This window comes from Haematobia irritans, chromosome 4 (genome assembly GCF_050003625.1).
Source record: "Haematobia irritans isolate KBUSLIRL chromosome 4, ASM5000362v1, whole genome shotgun sequence".
Taxonomy (NCBI): domain Eukaryota; kingdom Metazoa; phylum Arthropoda; class Insecta; order Diptera; family Muscidae; genus Haematobia; species Haematobia irritans.
Window position 1 is genome coordinate 82,671,736 of NC_134400.1, and position 24,121 is coordinate 82,695,856.

The 24,121-nt window shown below is 35.1% G+C and overlaps 2 protein-coding genes across 2 annotated transcripts in view; one reads left to right on the top strand and one right to left on the bottom strand.

The window, feature by feature from the left end:
• Positions 1 to 24,121, top strand: part of FMRFaR (FMRFamide Receptor) — a 179,298-nt gene that overhangs the window by 67,045 nt on the left and 88,132 nt on the right. The gene's annotated exons all lie outside the window — the stretch shown is intronic.
• LOC142234328 (protein PDF-like) lies at positions 4,212 to 4,763 on the bottom strand. The gene is made up of 2 exons (XM_075305431.1): positions 4,587 to 4,763; positions 4,212 to 4,529 (listed from the first exon to the last, which is right to left on the bottom strand). Exons 1-2 carry the CDS (start codon positions 4,695 to 4,697, stop codon positions 4,350 to 4,352), a joined length of 291 nt encoding a protein of 96 aa, XP_075161546.1. The 5' UTR covers positions 4,698 to 4,763; the 3' UTR covers positions 4,212 to 4,349.

The window sequence follows — 24,121 nt, forward strand, 5'->3', positions numbered from 1 at the left end:
CACCAAAAAGTTTTTCAGCGGTGGATTATCCCACCTCAGTAATGCTGGTGACATTTCTGAGGGTTTCAAAGCTTCTCTAAGTGATTTCACTGGAATGTGGAACGCCGTTCGGACTCGGCTGTAAAAAGGAGGTCCCTTGTCATTGAGCTTAACATGGAATCGGGCAGCACTCAGTTATAAGAGAGAAGTTCACCACTGTGGTGTCACAATGGACTGAATAGTCTAAGTGAGCCTGATACATCGGGCTGCCACATAACCTAACCTCTATATATATATATATATATATATATATATATATATATATTTCATCCGATCCGGCTGAAATTTGGTACATGGTGTTAGTATATGGTCTCTAACAACCATGCAAAAATTGGTCCACATCGGTCCATAATTATATATAGCCCCCATATAAGCCGATCCCCCGATTTGGCTTGCGAGGCCTCTAAGAGAAGCAAATTTCATGCGATCCGGCTGAAATTTGGTACATGGTCGATCACCAGATTTGACCTCCGGAGCCTCTTGGAAGACCAAAATTCATCTGATTCAGTTGAAATTTGGTACGTGGTGTTAATATATGGCCTCAAACTCCCATGCAAACATTGGTCGGTATCGGTCCATAATTATATATAATTCCCATATAAACCGATCCCCAGATTTGACCTCCAGAGCCCCTTGGAAGAGCAAAATTCTTTCCATTCGGTTGAAATTTGGTACGTGATGTTAGTATATGGTATCCAACAACCATGCAGGAATTGGTTCCTATCAGCCCATAATTATATATAGCTTCCATATAAACCGATCCCCAGATTTGACCTCCGGTGCCTTTTGGAGAAGCAAAATTCATCCGATCTGCTTGAAATTTGGTACGTGGTGATCGTATATGATATTTAACAACCATGCCAAAAGTAGTCCATATCAGTCCATAATCATATATAGCCCCATATAAACCGATCCCGAGATTTGGTTTTGGAGCCTCTTGGAGGAGCAAATTTCATCCGAGTAAGTTGAAATTTGGTACATTGTGCTAGTATATGGTCGTTAACAACCATGCGTAACTAGGTCCATGTAGGTCTATAGTTATATATATATATCCGTCAGATAAATCGATTTCCAATCACACAAACATTGGTCCATATAAAGTTCATAATTGTATATAGCCCCCATATAAGCGACCCCCATATTTCAATTCTGGCTCTCTACGTATCGTGCAAAAAGTCCATATCGATTCGTAATTATTTGTAGACTTAACTATACATAACTTTTTGTCTAATATATACCACGTATGGACTAACTCACAATTCAGAAGACGATGTTAAAAAGTTTTAAGATACCACAACCCAAGTAATTCGATTGTGTGTGACAGTCTTTCGTAGAATCCATGGTGGAGGGTACATAAGATTCGGCCTGGCCGAACTTACGGCCGTATATACTTGTTTTTATACCCACCACCATAGAATGGTGACGGGGGTATAATAAGTTTGTAATTCCGTTTGTAACACATCGTAATATCGATTTCCGACTATATAAAGTATATATATTCTTGATCAGGGAGAAATTCTAAGAAGATATAACGATTTCCGTCTGTCCGTCTGTCTGTCTGTCTGTCTGTCTGTCTGTCTGTCTGTTGTAATCACGCTACAGTCTTCAATAATGAAGCAATCGTGCTGAAATTTTGAACAAACTCGTCTTTTGTCTGCAGGCAGGTCAAGTTCGAAGATGGGCTATATCGGTCAAGGTTTTGATATAGTCCCCATATAAACCGACCTCCCGATTTGGGGTCTTGGGCTTATAGAAATCGTATTTTTTATCCAATTTGCCTGAAATTTGAAATCTAGAGGTATTTTATGACCATAAAAAGGTGTGCCAAAAATGGTGAGTATCGGTCCATGGTTTGGTATAGCCCCCATATAGACCGATCTCCCGATTTTACTTTTTGGGCTTATAGAAACCGCAGTTTTTATTCAATTTACCTGAAATTGGAAATCTAGAGGTATTGTAGGACCACTAATACGTGCGCCAAAAATTGTGAGTATCGGTCCATATTTTGGTATAGCCCCCATATAGACCGATCTCCCGATTTTACTTCTTGGGCTTATAGAAACCGCAGTTTTTAATCAATTTAGCTGAAATTGGAAATCTAGAGGTATTGTAGGACCACAAATACGTGTGCCAAAAATTGTGAGTATCGGTTCATGTTTTGGTATGGTCCCCATATAAAACGACCTCCCGATTTGGGGTCTTGGGCTTATAGAAACCGTAGTTTTTATCCAATTTGTCTGAAATTGGAAACCTAGAGGTATTTTAGGACCATAAAGAGGTGTGCCGAAAGCGGTGAGTATCGGTCCATATTTTGGTATAGCCCCCATATAGACCGATTTCCCGATTTTAATTCTTGGGCTTCTAGAATCCGAAGTTTTTATCATATTTGCCTGAAATTGGAAATCTAGAGGTATTTTCGGGTCATAAAGAGGTGTGCCGAAAACGGTGAGTATCGGTCCATATTTTAGTATAGCCCCCATAAGAACGATCTCCAGATTTAACTCCTTGGGTTTCTAGAAACTAGTTTTTGTCTGATTTGCCTGAAATTGTAAATATTCTGGTATTTTAGGCTCACAAAAACGTGTATCGGATTAAGTTTTTATCGGTCCATTTGGTAATGCCTCCATATAGACCGACTTCATTTCTTGAGGGTGTAGAAGGCGCACTGATCATGAAAATTGCTTGAAATTCAATGTAAAATTTCCAGATTTTACTTCTCGGGTGAAAATCTACAGATTTAAGATTTCAAATCAAGACGTTATTTTATAATTTTCTTGCACACTTACAAGAGATGTTAATGATTCCTCTAAAACTCTAACAAAAATGGTTCTTATAAATCCAGAATCTGATATAGTCCTCATAGGTGAAATCTTTAAATTTATCTTCGGGAAGTGTCTTCAAGTCCTCAAGCCCTCCTGAAATTTCAAAGGAAACCCTAATATTTGGTTCATGGTGGTGGGTATTTAAGATTAATTTTGTGTTTTTATAAATTCATGTTCTGGAGATTGTTGTTATCTACCCATATTTTGATGTGGTCTCTATATAGTCTTGTGTCGTATTTTAATTTATTGGCCTGAAATTAAAATGTAGACTTCTTTACATTCCTAAAATGCTGAGATTTGTCGTCGAGTCGTATCAAAAATTAAAATTAGAATTCTTTTGGACATATAAACATATATATGCAAAATAGGATACTTATATCGGTCTATTTTTGGAACACTTCACCTTAAAATTACAATTGAAATACTGTTAAAATGAGATATAGGTACACCACCTGGAGTCGGAGTCCGGAGTCGGAGTCGAGGCTAATAAGAAATGCTGCAGTCGGAGCCGGAGTCGAGCAAAATTGACTCGACTCCACAGCCCTGGTTGGTAGTACATAATTGCATGTCTTCCGTGAAACTACAAGTGAAACAACAAGTGCAAAAAGTGAAACTATAGTGAAACTACAAGTGCAAAAAAGATATTTGAAAAGTTATTAGAAATCCTGGTTGATCTATGTTCTTATATTTCTATACATATTCCAGACCCATCGGCTCCTGGAATTTGGCAACGCCACTAAAAAATTGTATTGTTTTTCCTTCAAAAATCCAGTTTGTTCAGAACATTAAACTACCAAAACAATATATAGTTGCTTGGTACGTATAAGGATACTTATAGGTACCACGCCAGTGACAAACATCAGGGCCTCTAGAATACTTAACAAAAATTTAAACATTATCTGTATTCTATTAATAATTAAAGAAAACTCTACATTTACAAACAAATATATATATAGGGATAACCTCTCTACTATCCTTTTTTATTGTAGGTCCCACGGGACCTCATCACGCTAGTATCGCTTCCGGTGTTATCACATACACAAGCGTTAAAATTTCTTCTTTAACCTCAAATACTCGTAAGAAGGCCTGAGCACTTCGACTAATAAATTGTAATCGATATTAATGTGAATTTAAAAAAAACTTTAAGTCTTTGGAATTTTTCAGTACGATTATGTTGTTATCTTATCGAAATATTCTGTGATGCAAATATTAGATATTTGTAAAAGTCTCTCAATTATAATGAATCAAGAAGACGTAGCGAATCGAGCCGGATTCGTCTAGTAGGATTTCATAATTTCTTTATATTTTAATTTGCTTATATTTATTTATTGAATTACAAACAGGACGAAAGAAGTTTAACAATATTTGATCTTTATTTATATAACACATTTATTAATATTACAGCAATTCTTCGTTTAGTGTGATTTTTGTCTAGGCTATTCTCCAATTCGGAAATCAATCAAATTCTCCAATCATCATTTGTGTTGTTCACTTCCCGGCATCGTTCATGTTTTTTGGTAAACTCAACAGGGAATTAATCAGTTCTGAGTTTCGTTTCGGCATGGGACCTGTCCAAGAATTCTCCGCATAATAACGACAAGGGCTTTTGTTCAAGTTCTGAGAATTGCGTACTGACGACAGCCAATTATTGATCAATTCTGGATTCAACTACAGGAAATAGGGAGTGAGTCTAAGCAGGACTGAATCATAAACCTACGACCTTACCTGTTTTTCAAAATACCGCTCATCTTCAGATATGGGTAAAGCTGTGACCGCATTGCAGAGCACAATACCTAGCCACATCAGGATTACGGAAAGATAGACAATATTACCCATATTCCTTTAGTGTACGTTAGTACTTGACTCAACACAAAAAAACTGATTTGCTATTAACTCGTCAAAGTTTATGGGGAGACTGATGCTGCCTTTCTGAATATTAGAGGTATTTATACTAATCCATCTGCAGCTTTTCTCCATGCCATAACGCCGTTTGGTTACCTGTGATGGTGTCACTTGCAAACATTAAATTTGTCATTGGCAAACATTAAAATTTGTGTCAACATTTGGCACCGACCTCATCGACTGCTATCCGAGTTATTTACATAATCCATCTACAGGACATTTGCGGGCGTTTTCTGCGTTTGCCTTTTGTCTGGAGTTGAGTAAATACAAACAAGTCTGCCAGGATTTATGTAACGTGAGTTACGTGCAAATAAAATAAAAAAAATAAAAAAATATTAGTTTAAATTCATATGTTGGACAAGTTATTTATAACAAGCCCATATTAAAATTTATTACTTTTTAAACAATAATTACATGCCTTTTATTTATACACCTAGAAAAAAGTGAGCCCTTCCATTAAATTAAAATGAACTAATTTTGAAGAAAGTTGAACTTCATATAGCGTCAAAGACATTTTTATTTGTTTGAACGATCTGAGTTTCGTAGAAATTAGGAATAATGTATTCTATATATTAGATAACATTTTCCAACATTTATATGCCACCACCGCATTGAATTCATACATGGAATGATTTTGTTGAAATTTTTTCATTAATGTGGAAAAATCTTACATACATGCATTCTAAACCTTTTACTTCAAAATTAGAACTGCTTACTTCGTTTTAAATACAGTTTTATATATTTATATTTGATCTTCAATAAAATACACGTTTTATTAATATATTAAATACATTTATTAAGAATCAACACCATCGCCTGGCCTTGAAATATTAGTTTATTATTCTATTATTTCCAATTTCCATATAACGTTACCTCTTCTAGGGAGCCACCGTGGTGCAATGGTTAGCATGCCCGCCTTGCATACACAAGGTCGTGGGTTCGATTCTTGCTTCGACCAAACACCAAAAAGTTTTTCAGCGGTGGATTATCCCACCTCAGTAATACTGGTGACATTTCTGAGGGTTTAAAATCTTCTCTAAGTGGGTTCACTGCAATGTGGAACGCCGTTCGGACTCGGCTATAAAAAGGAGGTCCCTTGTCATTGAGCTTAATATGGAATCGGGCAGCACTCAGTGATAAGAGAGAAGTTCACCAATGTGGTATCACAATGGACTGAATAGTCTAAGTGAGCCTGATACATCGGGCTGTCACCTAACCTAACCTAACCTAACCTAACCTAACCTAACCTAACCTAACCTACCTCTTCTCAACTGTAAAAAGTAAATTTTGGAACTTCAACCTTGGAATAATTAGTGGGGAAAGAAGACACTGTTGAGCTTGACTTTTTAATAAGTTGCTGTCCAGCAATTCTATCCTCCTTTTTGGCAATTTCAATCCCTGCAAATATAAGAAAATCATAAACCAGTTTTTTCCATAAAAGTTTAGCGTCACTGAATGAAAATTCCAATCACCATTATTCACCATCCCGCACGTTCATAAACTTATATTGTTTTGTTATTATTGATTTTCAATAAACAAATAAAAACCGAACAAGTATATACGACCGTAAGTTCGGCCAGGCCGAAGCTTATGTACCCTCCATCATGGATTGCGTAGAAACTTCATCTAAACACTGCCATCCACAATCGAATTACCTAAGTTTCGGTAACGCTTGCCGATGGCAAGGTATCTTAAAACCTCCTAACACCATCTTCTAAATTGTATGTAAGTCCATACGTGGTATATATTAAATCAAAAAAGATCGATCCAATACGTATATAACTCAGTTTGACAAAGTAGACATAAAATTTTGACAACATTTTCTACAGAAATAAAATTTTAACGAAATTTTCTATAGAAATAAAATTTTCACAAAGTTTTCTATAGAAACAAACTTTTGACAAAATTTTCTATAGAAATAAAATCTTGGTAGGTTATTTTTGGCTCGAGTGGCAACCATGATTATGAACCGAATAAAATTTGAACAAAATTTTCTATAGAAATAAAATTTTGATAAAATTTTCTATAGAAATAAAATTTTGACAATTATGAAAATTTTATTATGAACCGAATAAAATTTTAACAAAATTTTCTCTAGAAATAAAATTTTGACAAAATTTTCTATAGAAATAAAATTTTGGTAGATTATTTTTGGCTCTAGTGTTTTATATGGGGGCAATATATAATTATGGACCGATATGGACCAATTCTGGCACGAATGTTAAAGATCATATACTAACACCATGTTCCAAATTACAACCGGATTGGATGAAATTTGCTTCTCTTGGAGACTTCACAAGCCAAATCTGGGGATCGGTTTATATGGGCGCTATATATAATTATGAACGGATGTGGACCAATTTTTGCATGGTTGTTAGAGACCATATACCAATATCATGTACCAAATTTCAGGCGGATCATATGAAATTTGCTTCTCTTTGAGGCTCCGCAACCCAAATCTGGGGATCGGTTTATATGGGCGCCAAATATAATTATGGACCGATGTGGACCAATTTTTGCACGGTTGTTAGAGACCATATACCAATACCATGTACCAAATTTCAGCCGGATCGGATGCAATTTGCTCCTCTTTGAGGCTTCGCAAGCCAAATCTGGAGATCGGTTTATATGGGGTCTATATATAAATATTCTCTTAGAGGCTCCACAAGCCAAATCTGGGGATCGGTTTATATGGGGGCTATATATAATTAAGGACCGATATGGACCAATTTGTCCATGGTTGTTAGAGACCATATACCAACATCATGTACCAAATTTCAGCCGGATCGGATGAAATATGCTTCTCTTAGAGGCTCCACAAGCCAAATCTGGGGATCGGTTTATATGGGGGCTATATATAATTAAGGACCGATATGGACCAATTTGTCCATGGTTGTTAGAGACCATATACCAACATCATGTACAAAATTTCAGCCGGATCGGATGAAATTTTCTTCTCTTTGAGGCTCCGCAAGCCAAATCTGGGGATCGGTTTATATGGGGGCTATATATAATTATGGACCGATGTGAACCAATATTTGCATGGTTGTTAGATACCATATACCAACACCATGTACCAAATTTCAGCCGGATCGGATGAAATATGCTTCTGTTAGAGGCTCCACAAGCCAAATCTGAGGGTCCCTTTATATGGGGGCTATACGTAAAAGTGGACCGATATGGCCCATTTTCAATACCATCCGACCTACATCAATAACAACTACTTGTGCCAAGTTTCAAGCCGATAGCTTGTTTCGTTCGGAAGTTAGCGTGATTTCAACAGACGGACGGACGGACGGACGGACGGACGGACATGCTTAGATCGACTCAGAATTTCACCACGACCCAGAATATATATACTTTATGGGGTCTTAGAGCAATATTTCGATGTGTTACAAACGGAATGACAAAGTTAATATACCCCCATCCTATGATGGAGGGTATAAAAATGTACTCACTAATTTAAAGCAACAAATATTTGATATTTTTATTTGCATTTTTCCAAACAGTAACGACTAGTTAGTATTATTTTCCGTATACCATAACACGATTTCAACCTAAAAACAAGTATATACAGCAGTAAGTTCGGATGGGCTGAATCTTAAACCCACCACCATGAATTAAATATTAGGGTTTCCTTTGAAATTTCAGAGGGTTGGAGGACAGATCAAGCAGATCAGTTCAACCAGTATACTTCACGAAGATAAATTTAAAGATTTTACCTATGAAAACTATATCAGATTCTGGATTTATAAGAACCATTTTTGTTTGAGTTTTAGAGGAATCATTAACATCTCTTGCAAGTGCGCAAGAAAATTATAAAATAACGCCTTGATTTGAAATCTTAAATAGAAATATAAATAAAATCTGGAAATTTTACATTGAGTTTCAAGCAGTTTTCATGATTAGTGCGCCTTCTATACTCTCAAGAAGTGAATGGAGGCATTACCAAAATGGACCGATAAAAACTTAATCCGATACACGTTTTTGTGAGCCTTAAATACCATAATATTTACAATTTCAGACAAATCGGATAAAAACTACGGTTTCTAGAAACCTAAGGAGTTAAATCGGGAAATCGTTCCTATGGGGGCTATACTAAAATACGGACCGATACTCACCGTTTTCGGCACACCTCTTTATGGCCCGAAAATACCTCTAGATTTCCAATTTCAGGCAAATTGGATAAAAACTACGGTTTCTATAAGCCCAAAAAGTAAAATCGGGAAATCGGTGTGTGTGGGGGCTATACCAAAACATGGACCGGTACTCACCATTTTTGGCACACCTCTTTGTGATCCTAAAATACCTCTAGATTTCCAATTTCAGGCAAATTGGATAAAAACTACGGTTTCTATAAGCCCAAGAAGTAAAATCGGGAAATCGGTCTATATGGGGGCTATACCAAAACATGGACCGATACTCACCATTTTTGGCACACCTCTTTATGGTCCTAAAATACCTCTAGATTTAAAATTTCAGGCAAATTGGTTAAAAACTACGATTTCTATAAGCCCAAGACCCCAAATCGGGAGGTCGGTTTATATGGGGACTATATCAAAACCTTGACCGATATAGCCCATCTTCGAACTTGACCTGCTTGCAGACAAAAGACGAGTTTGTGCAAAATCTCAGCACGATTGCTTCATTAGTGAAGACTGTAGCGTGATTACAACAGACAGACGGACAGAAGGACATGGTCATATCGTCTTAGAATTTCTCCCTGATCAAGAATATCGATATTTCGATGTGTTACAAACGGAATGACAAACTTATTATACCCCCGTCACCATTCTATGGTGGTGCACTGAAAAAAGCATGCCCGGTTCCAAAGATTTTGTCTTTACTTTAAAAAATTTGGTATTGATTCCGAGCCAAAGAAGCGGAGAATACAACTAAGGATAATTTTAAGACACAATTCTCTTGTAAATTTGGGTTTTGTGTACTTGCTTCTAGGAAGCAAATTTTAATTTTTGCTTTTTCAGCTTTTTTTCTTCATATGCTATCAAAGTTGTTTAAAAACGAGTTAACGACAACTTTATTTTCCAAATTAGCACTCGACTTCCAGTGAAATTATGCTATGTTTCAAGTAAAAACATCTTTAAAATAAAGTGTTGAAAAACATGTCCTATATTTGAACGATTTTTTGCTTTGTAGTCAAGATGCAAAAAGACAACAAATTTAAAGACAATTTCATTAAATTTAAAGAATTTTTCTAAATTATTAAAGTCAAGTTGACCTTAGCCCAAACATTTTTCTTTCATGTTATGATACCCATTTTTAAGTGAAATCGCTTAATTATAAGGACAATACGACTTCATTGAAAAGTTTATCGACTTTTGGACAAGGAAAAATAACTTATATTAGAGAAATGCGTCTTGTATGCTAAGCAAAATTTGCATTCGTATTTAAAAGACATGAAATCTTTGACCTCACGACAATAGTTTTTTCAGTGTGGGTATAACTAATTGAATTAAAATAACTTCCTATGTAGTTAAAATAAAGAACATCTTTGGGAGGATATTTTTAGAACTTCCAAATTTTTTGCTGGGAAATTATCAGAATAAATTCGGTTAATTCATTAAACCCAAAGTAAATTACATTCGAACCTCCTGAAAATAGGTTTTCGATAGTCGGCTTTGCCCAAATAAATTTTTCCCATTGTTCTCTATGATCTATCGAGTTCTTTTAAATGTTCGAATAAATTATTTCCTTCCAAGAATCTCTCTTCGAGTTCGTTCATTTTGGGACAGCCTAATACCAAGTGGTTCATATCTGTAGAGGGATTCCTGCACAATTCTCTAGAATTTCCCCTACAGTTGTCCAAGACGTTGTCTTGTGTGAATTTACAATGTCCAAGTTTCTAATCCATGTTAATAATTCTGCATTATTTTATTGTTAGAGTCAAGAAATTTAAAATTTTCATTGAAAATTATCCATGGGTAAAAACTGAGTGAGTTGTCCAAATCATTTTACTTCGAATTTTAGAATTCATATTTTATCACATTATATTGCAATTTGTATCAAATTTTAAGAAATTTAATCATAAGCGTAGGAAGGCCTCTGGGGGGGGGGTTTAGACCCCCCCAGAAAAATTTTAGCCCCCCCCCCAGAATTTGAAAACCTATTTACGATTTTACATTTTTATAAAAATTAAACAAGTATATACTCGTACAACGCACAAAGTTCCACTAAAGACTTTCATGCACAAACGAATTACTTGGGTTGTGGTAGAAGTCTGATATTTATGAAATAAAGCTGTGGTTGAACTTATGATTTAGTTGAATAAAAAATAGTAATTGATATTAAAACTATTCTTTCATAAATTAATAATGCTGCAAAAAGCGTCGCCAAAAAAGAAGTGAAAATGTTCTTTTTGGGTTTGGAATTGGTACAAAATTGGCGGAGAAGCGATGAATGTAATATGAACTTGTCATAGAACGAATGTCCACCGTTTCAACAACCGATGCAATGAATTTGCATCACTTCTTAAGGTGTGATCTGAATTCAGTGTTTTGAATGTGAATTAAAAATTTTGTGATATTTTTCTAAATAAATAATTTTTATACTTTTTTATGATTTTTAATACATTCTAACGCTTGTTTGAAACGTCAAATATTATCGATTTTTCTATAATGGATTTAGCATTTTTGAGGCAAAATTTTATTTATTCTTACCCTTTTTTTAAACCTTAACATGGGTTTGTCATTGACGGAGTAAACTTACATTTTAGGACGCGTCTTGGACTCACCCCAAAGGACACGTCCTGGGACAATTTAGCAGGAGCAACCCATAAACAGGTTCACAGGAATCAGTCTCGGACAAACTCTTAGAAATCTATTTCAATTTGGGCTCCTAATCGATAATTTTATTTCACTAAATGTGAAAATTGCAACTAACTGGAGCACAAGTACCAGTTCTGTGATAGGTCCGTCAGTGGCAATTTGCACCAATTTCCCGTAGGGAACTTTTAGTTGCTTTATTATAAATTGATCCTCGAGTTATTTTGATGTCTATTTTTTATTCAATTTTATGAAAAAAACATTAGTTGAACCTATAAGTTCAGTCTATAAAGTTTTAGCTAGGGGGGCTATAGCCCCCCCTAGGAAAATTGTCTAGCTACGCTAATGAATTTAATTAAACAATACATGAAACTCTTCCATGAGTGGAATTTCTCTTAAAAGTAAGTGATTCTGCTACCCAGCAAAAAATTTGAAAGTTCTTCTCAAGGTACAACTTTAAAAGAACTTCCAAAAATGCTCTCCCAAAGATGTTCTTTATTTTAACTGCACAGGAAATTCGTTTGAGTCAATTTCTTTATAACTCGTTTTTTTCATATTTTTAATGGGAAATCTATTTTTTGTGTATTTCAAATAGGTTAAAAACAGAGTATTAAGAATTAATAAAATGGTACAATTTATTTAAATTTAGCCGAAAAAATGATAAATCCGAAATTTCGAATTTTTGAAAATATTTGATCACAAAACTTCCAGACAAGCGTTTTAATGCATTAAAAATCATATGAAATTTTAAAAATTATTTATTTGTCAAAATATCACAAAATTTCTTAATTCACATCCAAAACACTGAATTCGCCTCACACCATAAGAAATAATGCAAATTCAGTGCAGTGGACACTCGTCCTATGACAACCCCATTCATCGTTTCTGCGTCAATTTGTCACCACTTCCGGATCCAAAAAGAACATTTTCACTACTCTTTTGGCGACGCTTTTTTACTGGGTAATAATGCTATGACTGACACCACTTGAATAGAGATAAATCACACCTGAAAGAAAAATGCCCGGATCCATTGTACTTTACGGGTGCTTTATCGTCTACCTTAATCTCAAATAAAAAAGACGCTATCAATCCCACCAATAAATTGAAATCTGTATTCATGTGAATTTCGAAAATAACTTCAAATCCTTGGGAATGTTACTTCAAAAGCAATATCTTATTATTATTATTATAGACGCAAAATAGTGATATTTTTTAACAAATAGCCTCTCAGTTTCAAAAAATCTGAAAGGGGTATCACAAAAGTACACAAAAGAAATTCCTGAACTGAAATTTTCAATCAATTTTCCGTAAATTCGATGATATCTTGACCATACAGCGGAGTTGTCAATTTGGCCTTTCCCCCCTTGATCAGGGTTTTAGTCGTTTAGAAGGGGAAAAATTCATGTAGCTTTTTTCTGGCATGTTTCATTATCCTTTTAAGGGGTGTTAGTAGAAGTGTGCATTTGAGTAATATTTTACTTACGTTCACGCACATTCACGACGGAAAAATCTTACTCACGAACATTTACGCACGATAATTTTTGGCAGAACTCACGCTCACGCACAAAATTTTCGTGAGTTGCAACAATTTCGTGTCACATGCACACCTCTAGTTTTTATCCTTCTTTATTGCGGATTTGTTTTTATTAAAATATGGAGAAAACTGTGTTTTTATTTCACTCTTGCTGTCAGAGTAAGTAAGGAAAGTCTAAAGTCGGGCGGGCCGACTATATTATACCCTGCACCACTTTGTAGATCTAAAATTTCAATACCATATCACATCCGTCAAATGTGTTGGGGGCTCTATATAAAAGTTTGTCCCAAATACATACATTTAAATATCACTCGATTTGGACAGAATTTGATAGACTTCTACAAAATCTATAGACTCAAAATTTAAGTCGGCTAATGCACTAGGGTGGAACACAATGTTAGTAAAAAACAAGTAAGGAAAGTCTAAAGTCGGGCGGGGCCGACTATATTATACCCTTCACCACTTTGTAAGTCCACATTTTCGATACCATATCAAATCCACAGAGGTCATATGACGGAAAATCGGGCGAAAGATATACATGGAAGCTATACCAAAATCTGAACCGATTTCAACCAAAATAACACGCATATGCAGAACCTTAATTCTACTGCCTGTGCAAAGTTTCGAGTTCAATTCTACTCCCTCTGCAAAATTTCACGTAAATAAAAGTAGCACTTTTGCCTCTGTGGGCATATTAGTCCAAATGATATATATGGGAGCTATATCTAAATCTGAACCGACTTCAACTAAATTTTGCACAATTAATGATACTATAAAACGTACTCCTTGTGCAAAATTTCAAGCAACTCAGGGCAAAACTCTGGCTTTTGAGGCCATATAAATCCAAATCGGACGAAAGATATATATGGGAGCTATATCTAAATCGGAACCGATTTTAACCAAATTAAGCACAGTTAACGATACTATTAAACGTACTTGTTGTGCAAAATTTGACGCAAATCAGGGCAAAACTCTGGCTTTTGGGGCCATATAAGTCCAAATCGGTCGAAAGATATATATGGGAGCTAAATCTAAATCTGAACCGTTTTCAACCAAATAGCATACACGCTCAATTCAATAATGTTGTCTTCCAAAAAACAATATGTTATTATGTGAACATATAATATGTTTGGAAGCATTTTGCACCCAAAAATATTATATGCTTAAAAAAAATTCTCCCAAATAATATTGTGCTCAAAATTTTATTTATTTATTTATATATTTACAATCATAATGAATTATGAAAATAAACAGGTAATATAGGTGCTAACACATAGGTTTTCGACCTGAATGCTCAAAATTTTGTTTCTGCCCAATTGTATATTCCCCCACATCTTTCTCACTTCCACGAGATTTTTTAGTTCTTAGCACCTTTTTCTGTAATACAAACATTGTAGAAGAAATTATTCAATTGTATGATTTTTTTTATTTTAATTTTACGTTTTGCCGGACGGGGATTCGAACAGCGGACCACACAGTTTGTAAGGATCAAAGAAGTAGCTGATCAATTGCCCAAGGAAAAATAAAATGTTAATTTTGTAATAACAAGCAACAACCACCAACTTAATTCAATATCGCTCCCTGTTAAATAGCGCTCCAAGCTACTAAACACATATATGTTTATAGGCTATTTCTAAATTAATATATGTTTGCATCCAAGCATATTATATTTACAAACATTTTATGTCCCAAACATAATATGTTCTAACATATTAACATATATGCCCCAAACATGTTATGCTAGTTTATGAACATTATATGCTTGCACTCAAAAATATTGTGTTTAAAAATTTGTGTTCCAAACATATAATGTTTATAGTCAGACATATGAAAAACAGTCTTTTACATCCGTGTAGCTACAATGCTAATTCTACTCCTTGTGCAAAATTTCAACTAAATCGGAGTTAAAAATTGGCCTCTATGGTCATATGAGTGTAAATCGGGCGAAAGCTATATATGGGAGCTATATTTAAATCTGAACCGATTTCAACCAAATTTGGCACGCATAGCTACAATGCTAATTCTACTCCCTGTGCAAATGTTCAATTAAATCGGAGTAAAAGATTGGCCACTGTGGTCATATGAGTGTAAATCGGGCGAACGATATATATGGGAGCTATATCTAAATCTGAACCGATTTCAATAAAATTTGGCACACTTGACTACACTACTAATTGTACTCCTAGTGCAAAATTTCAACCAAATTGGGGTAAAACTATGGCTTCTGGGACCGTATTAGGCCATATCGGGCGAAAGATATATATGGGAGCTATATCTAAATCTGAACCGATTTCAATAAAATTTGGCACACTTGACTACACTACTAATTGTACTCCTAGTGCATAATTTCAACCAAATTGGGGTAAAACTATGGCTTCTGGGACCGTATTAGGCCATATCGGGCGAAAGATATATATGGGAGCTATATCTAAATCTGAACCGATTTCAATAAAATTTGGCACACTTGACTATAGTACTAATTGTTCTTCTTGTGCAAAATTTTAAGCAAATTAGGGTAAAACTCTGACTTCTGGGGACATATAAGTCCATATCGGGCGAACACATTTTTGTAATCAAAGTCTAGGTCGCAGTTTTACTCCAATCGACTTCCAATGTGGCACAAGTGTGTTTTGGCGCAGAATAGAACTCTATTGATTTTGGAAGAAATTTCTATGTCGTCTCCTTCCGGGTGTTGCAAACATATGCACTAACTTATAATACCCTGTTCCACAGTGTGGCGCAGGGTATAATAATCACTAACACTTTATTGTTATAATTTATTTACTCTTTAATGCTGACCTAATATAATATTCTATAGTTATTATGTTTTTCTCAAGCTAAAAAGGATATTTAAATTATTTTATATGCAACAAAAAGTTAGGGAGATAAAATTTTGAATGTAGTATTAAAATAAAATAAAAAATACAACCAAAAATTTCGTAAATATTTCTCAAATCGATAGGATCAAATGATGGAAAATGTGATTTGTTTATGACAGCTGATAATTGCGTGCTATCTCTTGATGTTCCAAACATAATATATTGTAACATATTAACATAAGTGTCCCAAACATTTTATGCTAATTTAGGAACATTATATTTTTGCATTATTCATTCATTCATTTTTTTACTTTTAACAAGGAGAAGCACCTGAAATGCTTCTACACCCAGAGAAGGAATATGATCACCTCAAACATGTTTTAAGAGCAAAATGTTATTTTTGGGTGGTGACCATGTAACATGGTTTTCGCAACCATGTTATTTTCTCGGAAATCTTGTATCTGATTTCGGCAAGCAGGTTATATTTGACGAGAAAATAACATTTTAGTGACAAACATGTTACATGGTCACCATACAAAAATAACATTTTGCTCTTGAAACATGTTTGAGGTGATCATATTCCTTCTCTGCGTGTAGTTGGTAAATCAATTAGCTGTACTATTATTTAGGTCGATGAATAATCGTTTGGTAGAATGCACTGGTTTTTCCAATAAAAACAAAACAAAACCAGTAAATACGGCAGTATGTTCGACCAGGCCGAATCTTATGTACCCTCCACCATGGGTTGCGTAGAAACTGCTACTAAAGGCTGTAATCCGCAATGGAATTACTTGGGTTGTGTCTTGTCAATGCACATTGGGCCAAATTACCGAAATCTCACGCATAAAATCAATTTTTGAACTTGTTAAAATTAAACATTTGGTGCTATGAAAAAGTTGACAACACATTACCAAAAAATAATCCAAAATGGTAAAACAATATGGCAACCCGTTTTGCCGTTTCAGGCTGACGAAGTGGCAGCTCTTTGTTATTGATTTTTTCTTGAATTCATAGTTTACACTCAAAAAAAAGTGAACTCTCTATTTCACTAAAGCCAATTTAACTTTATTTTAGTTCATAGAATTATTATGTTTGGAGAAAGTTTTCTTTACTCTAATATTTTTTATATACGTTAGTTAAATTAACTAAACCCGAGGAAAAAAATATACTCAAATGAAGCATAAAGATTAACTAAATTCGTATCTTCCACAAAATAGTTCAGAATTTCTTTAAATTCGTAAATTTTACCAAAAATGCGTTCATCATGAACTTCGTATGTCACTAAAGACATTCTTGCAATTTTGAACTCCAAGTTTTTTCTTCAAACTACAAAATTTTCTTTAACTATTGAAAAAACTTAGTTATGTCTAATAAATTTTCTTGAATTTGTCGAAAAATATTTACTTATTTTTATGACATCGGCGTGATGCCAACGTTTGTAATACTCTTTAGTTAATATTTTCTACAAATATTCAAAATTTTCTAAAATTAACCGAAAGTTTTCTTCCTGGTGGGTTCACTGTTTTTTCAGTGTAGCAAGGTGCTTTAGAGATTTTGCTGGTAAAAAAAAAGTTTTTAAAGTTATATACTTAATTTGAAATGTAAAATTTAAGTCAAGGTATGTACTTTTAGTAAAAATTAACAACGATTGTAAATATTGTTTGATATTTTTTCTTTGCTTAATTTAATGTATGTCCCATTTTGTCTGGAGTAGATCTTACTAACTTGGAACGGATTGGTAGAGTTCTATACTGCGTTAGAAAGGTTGAGATGTTGTCTTTCCTGCAAACATACACTGAAAAAAAAGCATGGCCGGTTCCAAAGATTTTGTCTCTACTTTAACAATGTCCGAACCAAAGAAGTGGACAATTCAAATAAGGATACTTTTAAGACACAATTCTCTTTTAAATTTAGGTTTAATGTACTTGACTCTAGGAAGCAAATTTTAATTCTTCGATTTTTCAGCTTTTTTTCTTCATATGCTATCCTTTAAAAAAGAAGTTAACGACAACTTTATTTTCCAAATTTAGACACGACTTCCAGTATAAATTATGATATGTTTCAAGTAAAAAACGTCTTTAAAATAAAGCGTTGAAGAACATGTGCTATTTTTGAACGATTTTTTGCTTTGTAGTCAAGATGCAAAAAGGCAACAAATTTAAATACAATTTCATTAATTTTAAAGAATTTTTCTGAATTATTAAATTCAAGTTGACCTTAGCCCAAAAAAATTTTCTTTCATATTATGATACCCATTTTTGAGTCCAATCACTTAATTATAAGGACAACACGACTTCATTGGAAAGTTTATCGACTTTTGGACAAGGAAAAAAAACTTTATATTAGAGAAATGCGTCTTCTACGCTAAGCAAAATGTGCATTCGTATTTTGAAATCTTTGGCCTCACGACAATATTTTTTTCAGTGTAAATTTGTCTGCTTATAAGTGCTAATGAAGGTACCCCATTATAATTATGGTGTTACAAACGAAACACAGAATTTATAAATATTGGATAGAATACAACTTCAAGAGCTGTAATAATAATGCAAAAACATTAAAATGAGAGAAGTCTACCATGACAACTTTAAGAAAAAGTAAAATAATTGTGCAAAAAGTAAATAATTGTAATTCGTCGTGTGCAAAAAAGTAAATAATTGTGATTCGTCGACACAGGTTCCGTTACAAAATTTGCTAAATTATAAAGCTAATATTTAAATGTTGACTTACATATAGCAGAGTGTCAAGGTAGTGACACGTACAGAAGCAATACGATCACTTCAAACATGCCTCAAGAAAAAAAAAGTTATTTTTGTACTGGGAACGCAAAAATATTTTTTTTACAAACACATACATGGTTGGCAAAATCTTGAATTTTTTTAACGAATATGTTCCCATTTCTACATAGTGTTGCAAAAATAATGGTATTCAAAACTTTTAGCTAAAATGAGAGTGTAAGAGATTGAATTGAACTAAAATTACTGAAATCGTATACACTCTAACGTAGTAATCAAGATGGAGTAACAGTGTGCATCAGTTCTAATCTAGATTTTCCGTTTCCAATGTTACTACATATTTAATTTGGTGTATGATAAAAGTGGGTTGAGATACATCCTCCATTAGAAAGTGGGCGTGGCAGTAGGCGGATCGGTCCGAAATGTTGATCATACTTCATTCTCATCCCCAGTGGTACTTGTACAAAATTTCAGAGCTCTAGGCGCTTTCATCGGGTTGAAATACGCCCTTCATTTGAAAGTGGGTGTGTCGGTGGGCGGATCGGTCCAAAATTTTGATTATACTTTATTCCCATCCTCAGTGGTAAATGTACCAAAATTTCAGAGCTCTAGGTGCTTCCGTTGATTTAATGCATCAAAAACCTGTCATTTGGCCCACTGTGCAATGGTAAGGTATCTTAAAAATTCTTGACATAGTCGTCTAAATTGGAAGTTTGTCCGTATGGGGTATAGGTACGCAAAAAAATAATTCTTTCCTCCCAAACGAAATTTAAGACACACAAATATAGGTTCCCATTTGCTTTCCGTTGTAACAAAGTTTATTTGAAAAGAAAAGAATAAATTTTTGTGATAAACGTTTATTCTTTTACAGAATATAAAAGCAATTTCATAAAGACTAACTCAAAAAAACAACCTTTTCTGGCTAATTGCATTTTCCCTCACATCATTCTCACTTCCACGAAATTTTTTAGTTCGTAGCACCTTTTTATGTAGAAGAAATTATTAGATTTTTATCAATTGTTAAATTTTACCTTTCGCTTGGACGGAGAATCAACCCGCGGAAAATACAGTTTGTAAGCCAACACACTATCCACTAGGCAGCGTAGCTGTTATTGTCATAACAGACAATTGTAGCTATAGCCATCAATGCACAAGCAACGCAAACAGTCAAACAGTTATATTTATATAGCATAGTTTTTGGCGCCCACGAGCCGATTAAAAAAAAAAACTTTATTTAACAAAAGCATACATTTAGTTGGCCACCGTGATGCAATGGTTAGCACGCTAGCCTTGGATATCAAGAGTCGTGGTTTCAATCCCTGCTTCGACCAAACACCTAACAGTTTTTTGTTTTTTTTTTTACATCTATTCCAAATATGTTCGGAAGATTCCGAAAAGATGTTCTACATTAAATACACTATATTAAATTTTTACTCTGAAACTTCAAAATATGTCTTATTAAAGTCAGAAAAGAACAGACTTTGATATAAACGAAACGGACTGTGTTTGTGGATCAAAAATTATTTTTTTATTGGAAAAATAAAAAGTTTGTAACAAAGCATTGTTTTTGGTGATAAAAATTTAAAATGTTCGAAGAAATTCAAAAAACTCTAACACACGAAAATCATTTTCGGTCCACGTATTCCAAACCTTTTTTGTCTTTGCGCGTGTTAGACTAAAAAATGCATATTAAATACCCACAAAATTGGGATATATTGTGGCGTCTACAAATAATTACGATTCGATGTGAACCAGTTTTTGCGCGGTAATTAGAGAACCAGAGGTGAAATATGGGGGTCGGTGGGTGGGGGTTAGCAGGAGAAGATGCAATTTGCTTATCCAGTGGGCTCAATTTTCGCATGGTTGCTCCAAGAGGCTCCTGAGGTCAAATCTGAGTATCGGTTTTATGGGGTCTATATATTACGGACCGATTTTTGATACGACTCGACGACGAACCTCAGCATTTTAGGGATGTAAAAGCTCTACATTGTAAAGGGTGATACGGTCAAAATTTGGTCAATATAAACTTGACGTATTTCTTTCAATTTTGCATTTAAAAAACCTGAACACCCCTCATTTTGAAGGTGTGTGTGTGTGTGTAGAATGTTGCTCCTATTTTGATTTTGGAATTCACTCTTCAGTTGTCAAAATGCCGTCCAAGCAAGAAGATCAGCGTATCAAAATTTTGCTCGCGCATCGCGAAAATCCGAGCTACTCACACACAAAGCTGGCAAAATCGCTAAAAGTTGCCAAATCAACCGTTACAAATGTAATTAAAGTGTTTGGGGAACGTTTGTCGACAGCCAGGAAGTCTGGATCGGGGGGAAATTTCAAGCGAAACCCTAACCTCTCTCTCCGAGATGCCGCAAATAAGCTGGGTGTATCGTCTACAACCGTGCATCGAGCCAAAAAAAGAGCCGGACTATCGACTTACAAGAAGGTAGTGACTCCAAATCGCGATGATAAACAAAATACGACGGCCAAAGCGCGATCCCGGAGGCTGTACACGACGATGCTGATGATGATAACAAAATACGACGGCCAAAGCGCGATCCCGGAGGCTGTACACGACGATGCTGACGAAGTTTGACTGCGTGGTAATGGACGACGAAACCTACGTCAAAGCCGACTACAAGCAGCTTCCGGACAGGAGTTTTATACGGCAAAAGGAAGGGGAAAGGTAGCAGATATTTTCAAGCACATAAAACTGCCAAAGTTCGCAAAGAAATATCTGGTTTGGCAAGCCATCTGTACCTGTGGCTTGAAAAGCAGCATTTTCATAGCTTTCGGAACTGTCAACCAAGAAATTTACGTGAAAGAGTGTTTGAATAAACGTCTGCTGCCTTTCCTGAAGAAACACGGTTGTTCCGTACTGTTTTGGCCGGATTTGGCATCTTGCCATTACGGTAAAAAGGCCATGGAGTGGTACGCCGCCAACAACGTGCAGGTGGTTCCCAAGGACAAGAACCCTCCCAACACGCCAGAGCTCCGCCCAATTGAGAAATACTGGGCTATTGTCAAGCGGAACCTAAAAAAGACCAACTGCTAAGGACGAGCAGCAGTTCAAGGCAAACTGGCTTTCTGCGACGAAGATGGTGGACAAGGTGGCTGTACAAAATCTGATGGCAGGTCTCAAGCGTGAGGCCCGGCAATTCGGATTTGGAAAAGTGAAAGCCTAACTGAATATTTTTCCTGAATTTTATACTAATTGAACTTGAAAAAAAAAGAATTAATTTGATTTTTTAGGTAACGATTTCACCGATTTACACGCGTTTCCCTTGACCAAATTTTGACCGTATCACCCTTTAAATACGACACCAGACTATATAGAGACCACATCAAAATTAGGCTTCCAGAAGTGAAACATCGATATATAAATGGTCTACCAGTTATGTACATTAGAGGCCATTAATTAAATGTAAAGAACTTCGAGTGGCTTTGATGAAACAAACTTTCTCCCAAAATACCGGCTCAGATGGCACGTTGGCACAGGTTGTGACAGCTTCCGAGGACATCGGGTGTCTATGGAGATTTCTCAAGTAATTATGTAGGGCTATCTCAAAATCTGGCCGACGGGAAATTTTCGCATTTATTTATGGATCTCAAATATCTCTAAATTCAACATTTCTGACAAATCTTATGAAAATTTTAAACAGGAAAAAATTTCTTAAAACAATTCGGAAGTTGGGTTTATATGTAGGTGCTATATCACAAAATTTTCCGGTATGATCCATCTTCGAACTCGGCATGCTTGCCAAAAATTCGGTCAAAGTATTTCCTTTATTACAATGATATGAAGTGTAAAATTTCTACGACTCCGGCTCCGACTCCAGCAAAATCTTCAGACTCCGACTCCACAGCCCTGATTGTTAGTGGTCATAAGGGAGCTACCGTGGTGCAATGGTTAGCATGCCCGCCTTGCATACACAAGGTCGTGGGTTCGATTCTTGCTTCGACCGAACAAAAAAACATTTTTCAGCGGTCACCAGCATTATTGAGGTGGGATAATCCCACTCAATGCTGGTGACATTTCTGAACGTTTCAAAGCTTCTCTAAGTGGTTTCACTGCAATGTGGAACGCCGTTCGGACTCGGCTATAAAAAGAAGGTCCCTTGTCATTGAGCTTAATATGGAATCAGGCAGCACTCAGTGATAAGAGACCAGTTCACCGCTGTGGTATCACAATGGACTGAATAGTCTAAGTGAGCCTGATAACCTAACCTAACCTAGTGGTCATAAACTAACACAACATATCAAATGTCAATCTAATATATAATTATGAAGCAATCCAATCCATTGTGGTGTTTGCTTTCGTACAGCCCCAATACACATGGAGTTCCCTAATTTATATTTTGAGCTGGATTGAACAATCTCCAACAATCTGGTTGTAGTTTTTGTGAAATATTTTGATTTTTCTGTCAGAACCTTGCTCCAATGGATATCAATTTAAATAGATATGCACAGTTCGTATATACAATGTGTACTGTCACATTGCAAGTAGGAGATATTCCGTATTTTGAATGCTTCGTGCTACAGATAGTCCCATTGTTTACAAAGGAACAAAGCAGTTTTTCGTCCTGTGAATGCGTAAAACATATGGCTCCTTTTTTGTCACATTCAACGCAGCTTCTATTTTGTTTTTTTCTTGTTCATTTTCTGCATATTGTCCAAATCGATTTTTTATGCAAAACATGAATTCTTTTTATGGTCCAGAAGTAGACATTCCCATGGACTACATTGATGCAGGAGCAGGTTTTTAATTTGGCTGCTTGATTTTTACACAATAAAGAACAAAGTGGTCAGGTGGTCAGCAAAAACTGGGTAAGCACTAGTGATTCTTCCAGTAATACCGGTAATCAAAAACTTACTACTTGTGGTATTATCTGGGATTTAAAAATAACAATTTACCTGTGAATACCAAAAGTGATTCCTTTCATTAATGCCAGTAATTAAAATCATATCTTGAAAAATTTGCTTTTTTCTTGACATTTTTAAATAAAATTACGTCTACAAAGATTGTGGGCGCCGTAGCGAAAATTACATTTCAGAAAAAATTGCAACTTATTTATTTATAATGCCAATAAAATATACCCTTGTTTTCTTAAGTTGTACATTTATTGTAAAATTACATAATTGAGAAAAGGATAGTAAAAGACCGAGAATTCGAAACTAACTTATAAGAGAGAATAAAATCTATAAATTGATATGAGAACAGCAACTCACTCGCTCTTTTTGATTCTATTTATTGTAAACCTATTATTTTTGCAGAGATGGTATGCTAACATGCCCACACGGACGAAAAAGATTGTTTTTCATATGTTTGGGTGTAAAAATTATATGTTTGGAACTCAAATTTTTAAATACAATATTTTTAAGTGCAAGCGTTCATAAACTAGCATAACATGTTCATAAACTAGCATAACATGTTTGGGACATATATGTTAATATGTTAGAACATATTATGTTTGGGACATAAAATGTTTGTAAATAT